The following is a 16,586-nucleotide window of genomic DNA, read 5'->3' on the forward strand; positions in this document are numbered from 1 at the left end:
CGGCATTAAAATTCCATTTTTTGCGCAGTAAATCAAAAAATAATCGATTGTTTACAAAAACCGTAATTTTCAAGCGATTTTATGCTCTTTTTCTCCTAATTTGTGCTCTTTCTTCATATTATCATTTCTCATTACCCCTCCAACCATCTCAATCATAATTTATGTTTATTTTTTCAGTATAATCTCCGCTTCAACCTCCTCCAAAACACAAAAATGTCCGGATGGAATGCCTACATCGACACAATGACTGCCGCTGCTCCATCAATCAAACGGTGTGCAATCGTCGGAGCCGCTGATGGATCTGTCTGGGCTCGTACTGAGGCTGACAATGTGTTCAAGGTATGGAAATGGACGAAAATCATCGAAGAAGCTCGAGAAAAAATCGATTAAAACTGGAAACGATTGAAAAATCCTTAAATTGACCCATTTTTGAGATTGAAAAGAGCTAGCGGGGTCGATTTTTGTTGGAATTTTCGCATTTTGACCCAAAAAACTGAAAATCTCGCGAAATTATTCACTTTTTGAATTGAAAATCGAAATTTTTAGCCGCTGAATTTACATTTTACAGGAATAATTAGCAAATCCACTCAAAAATTGCAAAATTTTCATTATTTTTCGAACAAAATTAAAAAATTCCAGATTAGGCAGGCTTCAGGCGGCCGTGCCTGCCTACCAGCCCCTGTTTCTCATATAGTTTATACTTCTTCGAAACCCAAGTAGGCAGCAGACAGGCTTAGGCTACCTTGAAGGTCAGGCAAGTTACCTGCCTGACTACCTTCGAGGTGGCCTGCCTGATACCTACATTAGAGCCTACTTGTATTTCAGCCGCCTGAAGCCTGCCTACTCTGGAATTTTCTAAACTTTTTTTTTTCAGATTTTTCAATTTCATGAAAATTTAGAGTTAAAAAGCGTTAAAAAAAAAATTAAAATTCGAAGATTTTTTCCTGCAAAATGTAAATTCACAGACTGAAATTTGTGATTTTCCAGTATCTCGGCCAAGAATAAGCCGATTTTTTTGGAAATTTCAGTGTTTTGAGGCCTAAAAATGCGAAAATTGGGGAAAAAGGCTAACTTTAGGGTTACTGGATTTAAAATTTCGAATTTTTGGAAATTTCAAAGCGCAAATTTTTTAACAAGAAATATTTCCTGTCCAAAAACTTCTCTAATTTTTTCCAATTTCCAGGCATCCGAAGAAGAGCTCAAAACCTTCGTTGCCCTATTCAATGACGTCACTCAAGTTCCAGCAAAAGGAGCCGATATCGAAGGAGTTCATTACGTCGTTCCACGTACCGAAGAATCGCTCATCTTCGGAAAAAAGGAGAACACTGGATTCTTCGCTGTGAAGACCAAGTCTGCAGTCTTGATTGCTGTCTACGAGGGACCAAATGAAGTTGCTGCACAAGTTCGCAAGGCTGTCGAGAGTATGCAAACCTATCTCAACAATGCTGGATACTAAATACTTCTCTCTCTATCGATTGTTGTTCGATTCGTATTTATTCCCGCTTTTCTCTATTTTTTTTTTGCAAACTTCCCCCTTCTCCCTTCTCCCAAACCTTGATTTCTACGAGTACAACGATGAAATTCGGTTTTCTTCCGCGTAATCTTTCCCTCAAAACTCCCATTCCCAGAGCAAACACAGAAACAGTTTTTATTTCACTTTCAGCTTTATCATAATGTATTGTATTCCCCCGTTTTGTTTTCTAGTAAATTCATTGCCAATTCAATGCCTTCTCGATTATTTCATTTTCATCTCCCATCGACGGAGAAAGAGAGTGAGAGAAGAGTTTTGTGCTCGGAGCAATTATCGCGTGTTTTTTTCGAAACCACGCCCACACTGCAATTGTGCGGCGCGGTTTTTTGGTCAGAATCATTTTACAGATTTTTATCATCGTTTGCAAAAATCGTTTAGAGAAAAAAAACTCGGAAAAAGATGTCTAGAAAATGAGGGAAAAACAATTAAAAAGTAATCACATTTGTCAAATGAAATTTTCCACAATATCTTACGCGAATGGGTCTCGCTAGGCAGACAACACGGTTACTGTAACTCCTGTCGGTTTACAGTAACCTGTTGCCAGCGTGGCGAGACCCGTGGGAGTGAGATATGGCGGAAATTTTTATTTTTCGGCGTCTTCGTATTATTTTTTATGAGAAAACCCATAAGAGTACGTAAGAAAAAATGGCCGAAAGTTTAAGCTTTTCGAAAATATGGAATTTTTCTATATATCGGAAAATCATAAATTTTCGTCTCAGAAAAGGGTGCCGTTTTTCGATTTTTCAATGTTTTTAGGGAAAATTTTCGATTTTCCGAAAAATTTCATTTTTAGAAAAATCAAAAACCGAAAAAACTGCTCATTCCAGTATGATAATTCAACTTTTTTAAATTCATAATTAAAATATTACGTATTTGGCGCACAAGATATGTCGTAACGAAAACTACAGTAATTCTTTAAATGACTACTGTATGTCGATTTACGGGCTCTATTTTCGTATTGGATTATTTTTCAATGCTGGTTTCCTTTTCATAAGGAAACTCCCAAAAACGGAAAATAATATTTACGAATATCGCTGACACAATTCGAAAAGTGATTAATTTCGATAACCAAACCCGTAAATCGACACAAAGGGCTACAGTAGTCATTCAACGAGTTACTGTAGTTTTCGCTTCGAGATATTTTGCGCGTCAAATATGTTGTGCGATACGCATTTTCAGAACTTAGTGCTACCGTAATATAAACAATTGGAAAATGCTTTCCCTATCGAAAAGTCTGAAAATGACTTCAAAAACCGTTTCAAATCAATATTTATGCAATTTTCAATAGAATTAATCAAATAATCAACCGATTTCTGTAGATTTTGCATCAAAAATCGTAATTTTCAAGCTATAAATGCCTGGTTTTGAGTGATTTTATGCTCTTTCTTCATATTATAATTTCTCATTACCCTTCCAGCCATCTGAAATCTTTCATTTTTTCAGTATAATCTCCGCTTCAACCTCTTCCAAAACACAAAAATGTCCGGATGGAATGCCTACATCGACACAATGACTGCCGCTGCTCCATCGATCAAACGGTGTGCAATCGTCGGAGCCGTGTGATGTGCGGAAAGGTCCTGGAAATATTATTTGCCAGGAAATGTACTTAAAATGAACCAACTGCAGTATTACTCACACACGAAATTTGGCAATTTTTGCGTAAAACACGGTCTCGACACGACAAGAATGTTTTGATTTCGAAGAGTTGTGCGCCTTTAAATAGTACTGTAATTTCAAATTCTTCATGGTGCATTGATGTTATTTTTCTCAGAACACCTATTATACAAAAAAAAATCGATGAAAGCAACGAAAATTTAAAATTACAGTACACTTTAAAGGCGCACGTTTTACTCGTTTTCAACGAAATTTGTCGTGTCGAGACCGGGCTACCGTATTTTCGCCAAAAAAAATCACGTCGAGTCTGGGTAATACAATTTTTGGCCAAATGGCGCAGTGAAGAAATTCACGACTGAGAATATACACACCGGGGTTCGAGTCCGCACTGTGGTCGAAATATTTTTGTTGCTTTTTTTACATGTTTATTTTTTGGATAATTCAAGGGTGCGGAACTCAAAAATCAGTGTATTAAAGCCGAGAAAAGTCTGAAAAATCTGAATTTCAGAACTTTATGAAAATCATAAAAGTACTTAATTCGACCTATTATCTAATTTTTCCAATTTTCAGGCATCAAATCCTGGAGCAAATCGGCGGTCTCTGAGCTTGCACTGAGGCTGACAATGTCTTCGAGGTACGGATCGGCTGAAAAATTCAATTTTTTAGAAAAAAAAACTCGATATAAATTAAAAGATCTGCCAAGTTGCACAGTTTTCGAGCTCTCAGCACAAAATTTCAAATTTTCCAAAAAAAAATTTTGGAGTATTTTGGAGTTATCAGTGTTTTTAGAATTTGAAAAAAACCGGAATTTTTTTGAGAATTACAAAATTTTCAAAATCTGGATATTTCAGCAAAAAAAATCCAAATCGCAATTTTTTTTTGGAAAATTTGAAATTTTGTGCTGAGAGCTCGAAAACTGTGCAACTTGGCAGATCTTTTAATTTATATCGAGTTTTTTTTTCTAAAAAATTGAATTTTTCAGCCGATCCGTACCTCGAAGACATTGTCAGCCTCAGTGCAAGCTCAGAGACCGCCGATTTGCTCCAGGATTTGATGCCTGAAAATTGGAAAAATTAGATAATAGGTCGAATTAAGTACTTTTATGATTTTCATAAAGTTCTGAAATTCAGATTTTTCAGACTTTTCTCGGCTTTAATACACTGATTTTTGAGTTCCGCACCCTTGAATTATCCAAAAAATAAACATGTAAAAAAAGCAACAAAAATATTTCGACCACAGTGCGGACTCGAACCCCGGTGTGTATATTCTCAGTCGTGAATTTCTTCACTGCGCCATTTGGCCAAAAATTGTATTACCCAGACTCGACGTGATTTTTTTTGGCGAAAATACGGTAGCCCGGTCTCGACACGACAAATTTCGTTGAAAACGAGTAAAACGTGCGCCTTTAAAGTGTACTGTAATTTTAAATTTTCGTTGCTTTCATCGATTTTTTTTTGTATAATAGGTGTTCTGAGAAAAATAACATCAATGCACCATGAAGAATTTGAAATTACAGTACTATTTAAAGGCGCACAACTCTTCGAAATCAAAACATTCTTGTCGTGTCGAGACCGTGTTTTACGCAAAAATTGCCAAATTTCGTGTGTGAGTAATACTGCAGTTGGTTCATTTTAAGTACATTTCCTGGCAAATAATATTTCCAGGACCTTTCCGCACATCACACGGCTCCGACGATTGCACACCGTTTGATCGATGGAGCAGCGGCAGTCATTGTGTCGATGTAGGCATTCCATCCGGACATTTTTGTGTTTTGGAAGAGGTTGAAGCGGAGATTATACTGAAAAAATGAAAGATTTCAGATGGCTGGAAGGGTAATGAGAAATTATAATATGAAGAAAGAGCATAAAATCACTCAAAACCAGGCATTTATAGCTTGAAAATTACGATTTTTGATGCAAAATCTACAGAAATCGGTTGATTTCACATATTGAACGACCTAATAGATATATCTATTAGGTCGTTCAATAAGTTTTTTCGTTTTTTTCCAGTTTTTTCTCTTGGATATTTTCTTTTGCGGTTGTATAGAAATCTGTTAGTAATGAAAAGCCCAACAATATCAGCCATAGTCAACTTCCAGGTTATTTGAAACTCCGAACTATGATAACAAAAAAAATTTGTTCGAAACTTTTTCATTTCTTTGTGAAAGCAAAAACTTTGTATCCTTAGAGGTAATTAATATTAGACAGTTAGCTCAATAAAACTGTGAATTTTCAGACTCAGCCATACTATCAAAATTTATGAATCGATCCTTCGATTTTGCAAAAATCTTTGCCGCACAGAAAGTTGGGCGGAGCGTCCTTTCGCAACACTGCCGCGCGGAGTTTGCCCCCGGGCCTTTTCCGCTGCTTTTCTTGTTGATTTTTTCAATAAAGCTTCGATCTTTCTTTTTTTTGAATGAAAATGTTATCCAATTTCAAAAAAAAAAATCGAAACTTTATTGAAAAAATCAACAAGAAAAGCAGCGGAAAAGGCCCGGGGCAAACTCCGCGCGGCAGTGTTGCGAAAGGACGCTCCGCCCAACTTTCTGTGCGGCAAAGATTTTTGCAAAATCGAAGGATCGATTCATAAATTTTGATAGTACAACCCTAGCCGCAACGCATTCTTCGGCGCGTGCTCGCGTGTTTAAAGTCTGCAGGAATCTGCAGAACTTTGCAGGAGCTGTCTGAATAGCAGCGTGTGCGTCGCCAGAAGAAATTTAATTGTATCTTTGCGAAGAAGTTGCAACAGTCTTATGAGAAGATGCAGGGGTTTGTTAAGAAGTTAAAACATGAAAAGATGGCTAAGAAGTTGCAAAAGTGTGCTATGAAGTTGCAACGTTTTACCGAGTAGAGCCACTTTTCCATAAACTGGTATTTCTGGTGGCCCTAGAGCCACTTTTCCATAAAGTCGTATTTTCAACTTAGTTACTGATCTATTCAACATGCCAGTAACGTCACTTGGAACTGATATCAATACCTTTACACACCAGAATCAATCAATAGCTGATTGGTTGCTAACCAAACAGGACACTATTCAAACTGTAACTTTTGGCGAGACAGAAGTGTCAACTGAGGACTTTTCAGCGATGTGGAATGAGAATCTAAAAATTACGAATTGTTTCGAATCTTACATGATAGCAAAAGCGGGATTTCAATGTGATATCACTTTTGATCAAGAAGTTTGATTATAAACTACTCAAACTGGTTCAATCTGGATTATCTACTGAAGAGTGACAGCGTGAATATTCATCTCTATGACTTTGTATGGAATCCTGCCGATTTGAATAGATTCCTACGAAGTTGGCTACTATCAGAGTCTAACGTAAAACTGACATTCCTCGAGGTCAACATTGCAAACAGGGATTCACTTGAACAAATCCTGGACCTGCCGGAAGATTCAATCGTTAGAAATGAAGAGGAGAATAGGTATTCAGCAAACAAATTTGTTTTGAAATCATGTTTATTTTGGCAGAGAACAATTTGTAACTGCATGTTTTTATCGAGACGAGTTAAAAATCCGACGAAACGACGGAAAGAAAGCTGTACTACGCACTTGTTTTGTTCCCTGGCTCGTCAGATTAGACTTTATATTTCGTGTTGTTTAAGAAAATATGTGATTTGTTCAAGAAATAATTTAAATAAAGTGATTATCAAAATTCTTGTTACCGTAGCAAAAAAAATCTGAAAAAACAACCTTCAGAAAAGGAAACATTTGTTGAGGGCTATTGTTATAAAATTATGTACATTTTGTATTGGTGTGCAATTTTTATGCTCTTTACGCCAATATTAAGTCCAATTTTCCATATATGAAAGTAAAAAGATTTATAGAATTTTTCTAAATTTTTTAATGATTTTTTTCACTTTTGAAGAAAAATTGGTGCATTATTTTTGAACTCCCGAGCGTTTTCCGGCTGCAAAATTTTTTTAAAAAGTTAAAATATCCATTTTAGGCCAATTTTAAAGCTGCCGCAGCTTTCTTAACGGAAAAAATGAAAAAATTCGAATTATAAAACAAAAAATTAAGAAAAAAATGTCAAATTTAGGCCAATTTTTAAACGGGAGTTCAAAAATAATTAAGCACTTTTTAAATTAATTTTTATGTAAAATTAGAAAATAATTTTAAAAATTAATAGAAGTTCTACGATTTTTTGAACTGGTATATTGAGCCTTTTCTTTGTAAGTTTGGGCAAAACTTCACAAACATCTTTATTGATCTTATTTAGAAAATTATATTTTGCAGTGAAAAAAGAATAATTTTTGTATTTTCCGTGACCGTGGATTTTAAAATTTTTATTAATTTTTTTAGATAGCTTTAAAAAATTAAAACCTTATCAAAACGTGACATAATTTATTTGAATAATTCTTCTCGTCGAATAATACATTAGCCAGCAAAAAAAATTTATTACTAGTTCGCAGTACTTTTCACAATGGCAGACTATGATGACGATAAAGATGGTAAGAAGGCGTTATTTATTATCGAAACTAACGAAAATGTCTCTACAGAACGTAATCCATTCTGCTGTGCGAATGATAAATGTGAGTGTGGTGGGCTCTCTGACATGAGCATATCGACAATTCTCAAGTTCAATCCTCTATACATGGATATTCAACCATCAAAATTCATTCTGTCACCAGATGCTGATAAGCCAACAAAGTATGTGATCAAGTGTCTATCGAAAGTTAAGCAAGAAGTTATTGTGAATATGTACAGTTACATATTTGAAATTCAAAATAGTCGCCACAAATACGGTGTCTTCACTCAATTCTATCATGTTTTTGAGCCAGGACAAACGATGGATCTCATTATTGGAATAAGGGCTTCTAAAGTGAGTTGGAATTATCTGTAAGCTATTGAAGCCTAAAAAGCTTGAAATTTGAAGCTGTACCACAAATGTAGGGGTACTGTAGGGGTACAGTAGGAGTACTGTAGGGTTACTGTAGGAACACTGTTTTATTTTAGAAAGTTCGTGTTTTTGGCTTTAGAGAAGGGTTGTACTAGGTCGAGGCAGGTGACGGAATATAACCGAAGTTCTGTAGTAGGGATACTGTAGGGGTACTGTAGGGATAATGTAGGGGTACTGTAGGGGTACTGTAAGATTACTGTAGGGATACTGTATTAAAAAAAAAATTGTGTTTATGGCTTTAGAAAATGTACTAGGTCGGGGTAGGTAAGGGAATAGCGCTGAGACACAGTACTGTAGGGGTACTGTAGTTTTGGAAAATTGGAATTTAAGCATTCGAAGAGATATTTGGTAGGGAACACGTAGGCACTATGTAGGGTTACTGTTGTTTTGGAAGCTCGGAGTTTCAAGGTTTTTAAGAAGTATTGGGTAGGGCTTGATGAGAGGTAGCGTCGAGGTACTGTATTGGTACTCTAGGGGTATTGTAGGGTTACTGTATGTATCAGTACCTCGGAGCTATCCCCTCACCAATCTCAACACAATATCCCAGACACATCAATTTTGTGTACTCTTCTCGAACTATGATGAAAAGTTGACCGAGAGGACTTCTCAGAATACTTAATACCCCGAAAGTTCAGTTTTCAAACAAAAACGTTTATATATAAACTATAAATTACCAATTTTTCAGGATCTCTCATTCACGGAACTGGCCTTGGAACACTTGATGAATCCATTCGGAGTCCTTCAAATCTCCCATTATCGTTCATGGAAAAAAGATGATAGTGATAAGGAATGGTTCAATAAAATCAATGGTCGTGCGTGTATTCACAAGTTGGACAGAAATTACTATGGTCATTGGGAGGTGAAGCTTGCGGTGGAACATGAGACTGATGACATTAAAGATCGCAAAAAGGTGTTTGCAGTCAAACTGCTCAAAACAGTCGAGAAGAAAGCCGATGAGATTCGTGAGAAGAAGAAGAAAGCGTTTCCGCTCATGTTGAAAGATTATCACCCTGCACCCAAGTCCGATTATAGCGGGTATTCCGCTATGACAGTGTTTGAGGGTGTGCCCAGTGCGAAGTTGGATGCGAACAATCTCAAATCGGTAGAGCAGAAGACGGCGGCGGTGAAGGAGCCAGAGCCCATTTCGACTGTGGCGCCTATCAAGAAGAAGAAGAAGATTTTGGGATGTTGTTAGAGAACTATGGATTTGTAGAGATAGAGAATAAACGTTTTGGAGCTAATTTTTTGGAAAAACTTTGAGGTTGTCCTATAGAAGTTGCGCGGCCATTTTTTTTGGAAATTGTGCTCTTGTGCTCACAGTTTTTGAGCAATCTCGATGAAAAGTAGAGAAGACAGTTACTCGAACGACACGGTAGTGAAATTGCTGAACTTATTTGAAGTTAGATATTGTTTGCAATATTTACATATTGTATATTTTCTTACAATTAGGTGCATATTTGTGAAAAACCCTTTTTTCAGAACTTTTTCTTTTTCTCATAATTCTTTCGGAAATTTACATAAAAAGAAACACATAGAGATATCTGTAATTCCTGAATATAAACTTACTTTTGATTGGAAATTTCAAAAATATGCTCAAAAACTGTCTTGCACTGTGCCTATCCACAGATTTACTTTTTTTTCCCGGACTATTTCAGACTCAAAATTTCCCCTCTAAAATCGTTTTTTCTTTTTGATAATTGTACATTTTCACCGATTCACAATACTCCTCCGTAAATACCTTCTCTCTGTAAGTCTCACAGTGTAGAACCACTATCTCGCTTCACCTCTTATCGGAATTCAACATTTTTCCCGGCTTCTCTTTTCTGCTCTTCTCCTCGTGAAATGTTGTTTATTCCCATTTTTCAAATTTTTCCTTCATTCGTCTTCATATTTTAGGAGAATGAAACTATTAATTATCGTAAAAAACATTATAAAAAAAATTTTGGACACTTTTATTTCTATTCAAAAAGTAGTATTTTTCATATGAAATTTCAAAAAATTGTTTAAGTTTTGTTATAATATTTTGTTATTTTACACTGCCACTTTGAAGTCGAAAATTGTTTAACTGAAAAACACTATTACAAATATTCTTTGGTAAAATATTGAAATTTTTATGGCTGGTTTTTTAAAATTTTTTTAAACCAAACTTATCAATTTTCAAGATGAATCGCTCACTTCTCCGCGCTCAAGAGGAGGCTGTGCGAAAAGCAATAACAGAAGACGAGGCACCATTAAAACCAAAACACTCGAGAACTATAATAGTTGGAACGCACAAGGCAAAGTCATCTGAAATGTTTTGGAACTTGTTAGAGTCGATTCAGTTGGAAAAGCATCCTGTAATGACTTGGAAGTTTTGTAATTTGGTCCACAAGCTGCTCCAGGAAGGGCATTCAACGGTTCCTCAGGAGACTTATAGGTTGGGAAGTTTTACTGATTCCTAATTCAATGCTCTTCAGACATTTGAATCGATTCAAGCAACTTGCTCATTACTGGATACACAGAGGTAGCTATGGCCCATGTATTCAGGCATATTGTCAGTTGCTCCACGATCGAGTCACTTTTCATCACAAGCATCCATTTTTTCCTGGAAATTTAGATTTGACAAACTCACAGATGCAAATATTGCAAGGAAATGTGGTAAAAATGTTGGAGATAACAAGTGATCTAATGAGCCAGATGGATTTACTACTTGTGTTGCAGGAAAGAGGTTGGTTAGAGAGTCGGAAATCGCATACTAATTGAACGGTTGAGCGCATTTGTTATACAATGCTAGGCAATAATACATATATCCCCCTTCTAGTTTTTTGATAATTTTGCTAACTTTTCAAATAGGTAGAACTCCGAAACAAAGAATGCTATCGTAAAATTTTCAACTAATACCTTTGTTTTTCAGTATATGAAATGATAAACACACGTCGCTGGAATTCTCTCATTCCACAAGAATGCATGCTGCTGCCTCTAATAAGTGTTATCCAGGAGACCAGTAAAATCCTCAATTATATTGTCCATATCATGTTCAAACTTCACACTGCCGCCAGATGTATTGGAAGGCTTTAGTTCTAGATTCAAAATAATTTCCGATAAAACAAAAACGTTCTATGAATACTCATCAACGCTTCAGTATTTCAAATATCTTGTCACAGTTCCAACATTACCATCGAATATACCAGAGTTTATGCGGAGATCAGGCGGGAATTTTACTGAAAAAGAATCAGAAGCGTCAAGTTCGTCGAGGCTGGATTCAAGAGAAGATCACACGAGTGTGTTAAATTGTGTTGCTGAAAATGAAAGGCTTTCCAAAGAGATATTCATGCAACAGGTGAGATATCTTTTACAATAGTGATCTTGTCTCTTGTACCTACTGTACCTACCGTGTTGTTGTACCTACCTTGTACCTACCTACCGTGTACTGTTTTAGTCCATACGTGAGTTCCCTGGAGTAGTCAGAATTTGAATTTCGAGCTAGGGTATAAACTTAAAAATCAGTAAAGGGTACAAGCAAAAAGTCACAGAAAAAAAAAACTTTTCCTGGTTTTCCAGGCCCTCAACCGCATTGAACAATATGAGAACCGTTTAATACAAATGCACGGGGAATTCGAATATGCCAAGCGAGAAGCTGATGAACATCGAAAGGAGGTTCAGAGACTTAGATGTTTGTTTTAAATTTTCTTTACAAGCGCCTGCCAGGGACCTACTCTAAGAAATTAGAATGTATAAAGGCACGTAGGCAGGCAGGAGCACGTACCTGATTTTTTAGTATTGTTTTCAAATAAAGTTAAAATTTCCAGACGAGTTGGCACTCCGTGATGCATCCAGAAATCAAAATCAAGCGGCTCTTTATGACACTCCTCCTGATGGGTTCAGCAACAAATTTTGAAGAGAAATTTTCATGATACTTAGAAGAAAAATAATATATTGCATTGACAATAAATGTATTTTATTCGTACTGCTATTGGAGTTATCCAACCAAGCTTACCGTTATGTAATTTATTTTTAACAAGAAGTAAAAAACAAATGAGGTTAATTTTCAATGGGAAGGCTGATAAAATGGGGAAATTACAGAAAACATATTTAAAAAAACCTCGGAACCACACTTATACAAATAACGAAAAGATATATTTCGCCTACATTTGTGCATTGTACCTGAAAATAAAATAGGTTTCCAATTAATACCTTCTCTTCATTCAAAGACACTATCTCTTGCCTCACCTCTTCGGAATTCACAGCTATTGCCGTTTTCTTTCGTGACATTTTTGCTCTTTTTTGTAAAATTTTGTTTATTTCATTTTCTAACTAATTGATTGGTTTTTCTTCCATTTGCCACCTAATTCTTAAAGTTCTCCGAAACCGGAAGTTTTTTATACGACTATTTGGAAAATACTGTTATTAATAATATGCGAGCGGTTAAGGGCAGCTTATTTATTAATTATTATTGGTTTTACAATTAGCAAGATATGAAAGAAATTGATATATTCTTTTTTGTCACTTATTGCTTTTCATAGCTCCAATAAACTTGGCGTATTTTTTATTTTTTATCTACGACCGCACTGTGATTAGTATTGCATTCCATTTGTTCAATTTTGACAGCATATATCTAACTTCAGTTGTCATTTGTCCTGTACAAAAACTGTAAACAGACAAAATATTTGTTAGTTTCTTTGCTATAGATTTACAGTTAATTGATCTTTGATATCTTCTAAATGAACCGAGATATAAAATTTTAAAGTGAAGTTGTTGGGTGAAATACTAGTAGAGAATGTATTATGGTACCTATAGATTCTAGGTCAAAAGTCTTATGAAGCCTTTAACTCACGGATGCATTTACTTGCCATCTCTGAACCTGAGATTTTGAGGGAACTCCAAACTTCTAAAACCTATCATCAATTTCCAGAATGGATCGCGATGCATTCTTTCGAGGCCAATTTCAGGCTGTGCAAAAGGCCATCACAAAAGACGAGACACCTTTAAAACCAAAACACTTGGAAACTATACTACTAGGAACGCACACTGAAAAGTCATCTGCAATATTTTGGAGCTCAGTGAAGAAGATTAAGCTGGAAAATCATCCTGTGCTCACGTGGAAATTCTGTCTTCTGGTTCATAAATTGCTTCGGGACGGACATCCGGTGGTCCCCAAAGAGGCTTATAGAAATGAAAAGCGATTCACGCAACTTGCTCTTCATTGGAAGGATAAGAGGGACTATGGGCCATGCATTGACGCATATTGCAAGTTATTACACGATCGAGTCATTTTCCACCACAAACGTCCATATTTTCCTGGAAATCTGTTTGTGAGCCCTTTACAACTTGATACAATGGGAAGAGATCTGAGCAGAATGTTGAGATTAACTGGTGATATGATGCATCAGATGGACTCACTTTTGGCATTCCAGGAGAAAGGTTGGTAAAGCTTCTATGGTAGAAAAGTCGCGGTTTTACTCTGTGTACTCACAATTTCTCACGAGTAGGTATTTTCTCTATCCCGGAATACCCGCTTTTGGCAGCAATATTCTGGGATGTGCGGTAATTTTTATGATAATCTAACTTTTTTTTAAATCTAAAATAGATATAGAAGTGTAGAAAAAAGTTTGTTCCATCTGAAAATAATATTTATATTCTCGCCAAAAACTTTCGGAAAGGACCGGAAAATGTTTCATATGATTTGAAGAACGTAGAGAAAATTATACGTTCAAGAAATTTAGAAATAGTTCCAGGAAAAATTGAGGTTTTAAGTTGTAATTGCTCAGAACTTAGTTATATAATATTTATGTTGCTCGAAAATTTCCGGAAAACAGGAAAAAACGTTCCATCTGCAAAGAAGGCTTAGAAAATTTAGAATTTGATTTCAATTTTGAGTACGCCAGTCGGAGCACGCGCTTCAGCGCGTGCGAACGGCTGGTATATATATACAGTGCGTACAAGTTCTATACGCCACCCTCTAAATTTATGCCTGTGGCCACGTCTGTGCTTTTAAAAAAATTTCTGTTGATGCCATTCGATTCCAAATCTTAAAAAACGTATAGGCCCAAATTTTCATGACCTTACCTCAATAATTAAAACAATGTTCAATAAATCGAAAAATTGGCCGTACAACTTCTATACGCCACCCTCGATTTTTTGATGATTTTTCAAAAATTTACAATTTTTGAGAAGAAGTTGAACAGCACATTAATAAATTTGAGTGAATTTCGGTGCACAGTAGCTTTTCCTACAACCATAGAACAATTTTGCCCCAATTCGCAGATCCATGGAGTGCCAATGGCACCAGAGGGCCTGAAACGTGGACTGTATATATATATATGATAATTATACTTATTGAGTGGTAACGCGTATTTGAATCGTCTTTGGAATTACATGGGGATTCAAAAACTCAATTGCCACACCTTTGACACTTATTGGTGCATTTCAGTATATCTATTGTCCAACTCATCTCCACGATGGGATCCTAATACTCCACAAGGTCAATGCCTGATGCTTCCTCTGATAAGTGTAATAATGGATACCTGGCCATTCTTTATTTATATCGTCAGAATGATGTACAATCTGCACAGTAACGTGTCGCCACACGAATTGGAAGGCTATCGTTCCCGATTTCAGACAATTTTCGAGAAAACTAAACAATTCTACGAAGAGTGCTCAAAACATCAGTATTTTAGATGTTTTGTTCAAATTCCAACATTTCCATTGCATGCACCTAACTTTTTTACACAGTCAGATCTTGAATCTTATCAAACATATCTAATTGGAGAATCCAAGAAACTGACTGAAACAGTAACACCAGCAGAAGAGGTGAGATTCTTTATACAACAGTAATGTTATAGCGATTCAGTGAACACACGTAGAAGTGGGAAAAATAAGTGAAACTTTTCTAAAAAGTAGCACATTCATTCAAATTTTAGTTTACCGCGTAAATATTTTTGAACAGCTTTAGGTTCAATTTCATGACAGGGTTCGATTAATCTCAAGAAATTGGTGACACCAGTTATGCCTAGAGTTAGAGTCATGTACTATAAGTTCAACAAAGAGGAATAGTCACAGTAAAAACATTTTCCCGGTTTTTCAGGCCCGCACCCGAATTGAACATTATGAAAACCGTTTAAAAGAAATGCACGGGGAATTCCAGCATGTGAGACGAGAAGCTGATGAAAATCGAGAGGAGGTTCAGAGACTCAGATGTTTGTTTTAATTTTCCTCAGACGGCACCGGTATTAGAATGTATACAGGCACCTAGGCAGGCAGGAGCACGTGCCTGATTTCTAAATATGGTTTTCAAATAAAGTTACTTTCAGACGAGTTGGCACTCCGCGATGCTTCTAGGACTCAAAATCAAGCGGCTATCTATGACACTCCTCCGGATGAGTTCAGCATTAAATTTTAAAAGGAACTTTTCATAATCATCATTACTCCACTCAAAGTAGAACATCTCAGCATGTTTACATTCATTTAATATTTCATTAACAATAAATGTATTTTAATACTATTACTGGATATCCAGCTTTTCACAAAGCTAACCGATATGAAATTTTTAAAAAATACCGGAATGTACAAATGAGGTCAATTTTAAGGTAACGTTTATTGATCAAGAGCAGAACAGAATAAAACAAAAATCCGATAATAAACCGACCAACTTCAGAACAAAAATCCCAACAGACGCGATTTCTTCGTTAATTACAAAATAATATTAAACTAGCTGATGATTAAACTGACTTCAACTTTGAGAAATTTTATCAAAAGATCACAGTTTCTTCCACACAGAATACATCACTTTCTCTGCCTACATAATTTTTATCCCCCTTTTCTAATGTTATCACTTTTTGTCAATTCACTGGTTCAAAATTCTGACTATGAGAGTCACAATATAGCCTACATGTTACATGACTTCTTCCAATTCCCCCTTCCCATGCAATTTTCAATATCACGTTCCGTGACTACACTGTAGTCAATGGACATAAATGATTGGAAAATGGACGGTACAATGTGGTGTGGTGATAAGAGAGTTATCACCTCCTCCTTTCGTCTTCTATTTCTCTTTTGGTTTTGATGATCATTCTCTCGTCTTCTTATCATTTAAATTGAGTGCAGAGGCAGGTAGAAAAACTGAATTTATATTCAGTGGTTTTTTTTTCAAATTGTTAGTATTGCAGGTGTTAAGTTGAACGATTTATGAGCTCTTTTTCTAGACAGGCTTCTTTTTGATAAGAAATACTTTTTTGTATATTTTTTACAACTTTTCTGCTAACAGTGCCCTAACTGGGATATGAGACGAAATATGTAATCTAACAGATCTTTTTTTACAGTAACTATAGTTGTGTAATGTAGATACGGTATTTCCAAATTAAACTGAGATATAATATAAAAAATAGGCTAAAAATAAGATCAAGCTCTCGAAGAAACTGATCTGAAGCTCTTGCCAATTACATGCAGCTTCTGTAATTCATTTTTTCATATATTTAAGTTTCACTAAGATACCGTATTTCCTCTTTTTTTTGTAGATGCATTTTTATAAGTCTAAGTTTTAACTGTCATGGCAGGTGTAAT

At 35.8% G+C, this 16,586-nt stretch overlaps 3 protein-coding genes and 2 pseudogenes across 5 annotated transcripts; all 5 read left to right on the forward strand.

Annotated features, from left to right (window-relative positions):
- Positions 1-177: 177 nt before the first annotated feature.
- pfn-1 (Profilin-1) lies at positions 178-1,722 on the forward strand. The gene is made up of 2 exons (NM_060857.9): positions 178-339; positions 1,184-1,722. The coding sequence occupies exons 1-2, from the start codon at positions 214-216 to the stop codon at positions 1,454-1,456; spliced, it is 399 nt and encodes a 132-aa protein (NP_493258.1). The 5' UTR covers positions 178-213; the 3' UTR covers positions 1,457-1,722.
- A 4,346-nt stretch (positions 1,723-6,068) lies between these two features.
- Y18D10A.30 lies at positions 6,069-6,630 on the forward strand (annotated as a pseudogene). Its single transcript has 2 exons — positions 6,069-6,570; positions 6,617-6,630. Coding segments are annotated over exons 1-2 (516 nt in total).
- A 915-nt stretch (positions 6,631-7,545) lies between these two features.
- On the forward strand, positions 7,546-9,289 carry Y18D10A.21 (CP2 domain-containing protein). Its single transcript, NM_060858.5, has 3 exons — positions 7,546-7,599; positions 7,648-7,970; positions 8,734-9,289. The coding sequence occupies exons 1-3, from the start codon at positions 7,572-7,574 to the stop codon at positions 9,241-9,243; spliced, it is 861 nt and encodes a 286-aa protein (NP_493259.2). The 5' UTR covers positions 7,546-7,571; the 3' UTR covers positions 9,244-9,289.
- A 921-nt stretch (positions 9,290-10,210) lies between these two features.
- Positions 10,211-11,927, forward strand: Y18D10A.22 (annotated as a pseudogene). Its single transcript has 5 exons — positions 10,211-10,464; positions 10,505-10,755; positions 10,942-11,367; positions 11,589-11,700; positions 11,837-11,927. Coding segments are annotated over exons 1-5 (1,134 nt in total).
- Positions 11,928-12,937: 1,010 nt separating this feature from the next.
- tag-138 (ENTH domain-containing protein) lies at positions 12,938-15,536 on the forward strand. The gene is made up of 4 exons (NM_060859.2): positions 12,938-13,448; positions 14,458-14,837; positions 15,112-15,223; positions 15,338-15,536. Exons 1-4 carry the CDS (start codon positions 12,941-12,943, stop codon positions 15,424-15,426), a joined length of 1,089 nt encoding a protein of 362 aa, NP_493260.1. The 5' UTR covers positions 12,938-12,940; the 3' UTR covers positions 15,427-15,536.
- Positions 15,537-16,586: the final 1,050 nt, after the last annotated feature.

The sequence above is a fragment of the Caenorhabditis elegans genome, chromosome I (genome assembly GCF_000002985.6).
Source record: "Caenorhabditis elegans chromosome I".
NCBI lineage: Eukaryota > Metazoa > Nematoda > Chromadorea > Rhabditida > Rhabditidae > Caenorhabditis > Caenorhabditis elegans.

Excerpts from the sequence above, each read along its gene's own strand:
- tag-138 (NM_060859.2), top strand. The coding sequence starts at position 12,941 with ATGGATCGCGATGCATTCTTTCGAGGCCAATTTCAGGCTGTGCAAAAG. Across the intron at positions 13,449-14,457 it reads TTTGGCATTCCAGGAGAAAG|TATATCTATTGTCCAACTCA; the intron begins GTTGGTAAAGCT and ends GGTGCATTTCAG. Across the intron at positions 15,224-15,337 it reads GGAGGTTCAGAGACTCAGAT|ACGAGTTGGCACTCCGCGAT; the intron begins GTTTGTTTTAAT and ends AGTTACTTTCAG.
- pfn-1 (NM_060857.9), top strand. The coding sequence starts at position 214 with ATGTCCGGATGGAATGCCTACATCGACACAATGACTGCCGCTGCTCCA. Across the intron at positions 340-1,183 it reads AGGCTGACAATGTGTTCAAG|GCATCCGAAGAAGAGCTCAA; the intron begins GTATGGAAATGG and ends TCCAATTTCCAG.
- Y18D10A.21 (NM_060858.5), top strand. The coding sequence starts at position 7,572 with ATGGCAGACTATGATGACGATAAAGATG. Across the intron at positions 7,600-7,647 it reads CTATGATGACGATAAAGATG|AACGTAATCCATTCTGCTGT; the intron begins GTAAGAAGGCGT and ends ATGTCTCTACAG. Across the intron at positions 7,971-8,733 it reads TTGGAATAAGGGCTTCTAAA|GATCTCTCATTCACGGAACT; the intron begins GTGAGTTGGAAT and ends CCAATTTTTCAG.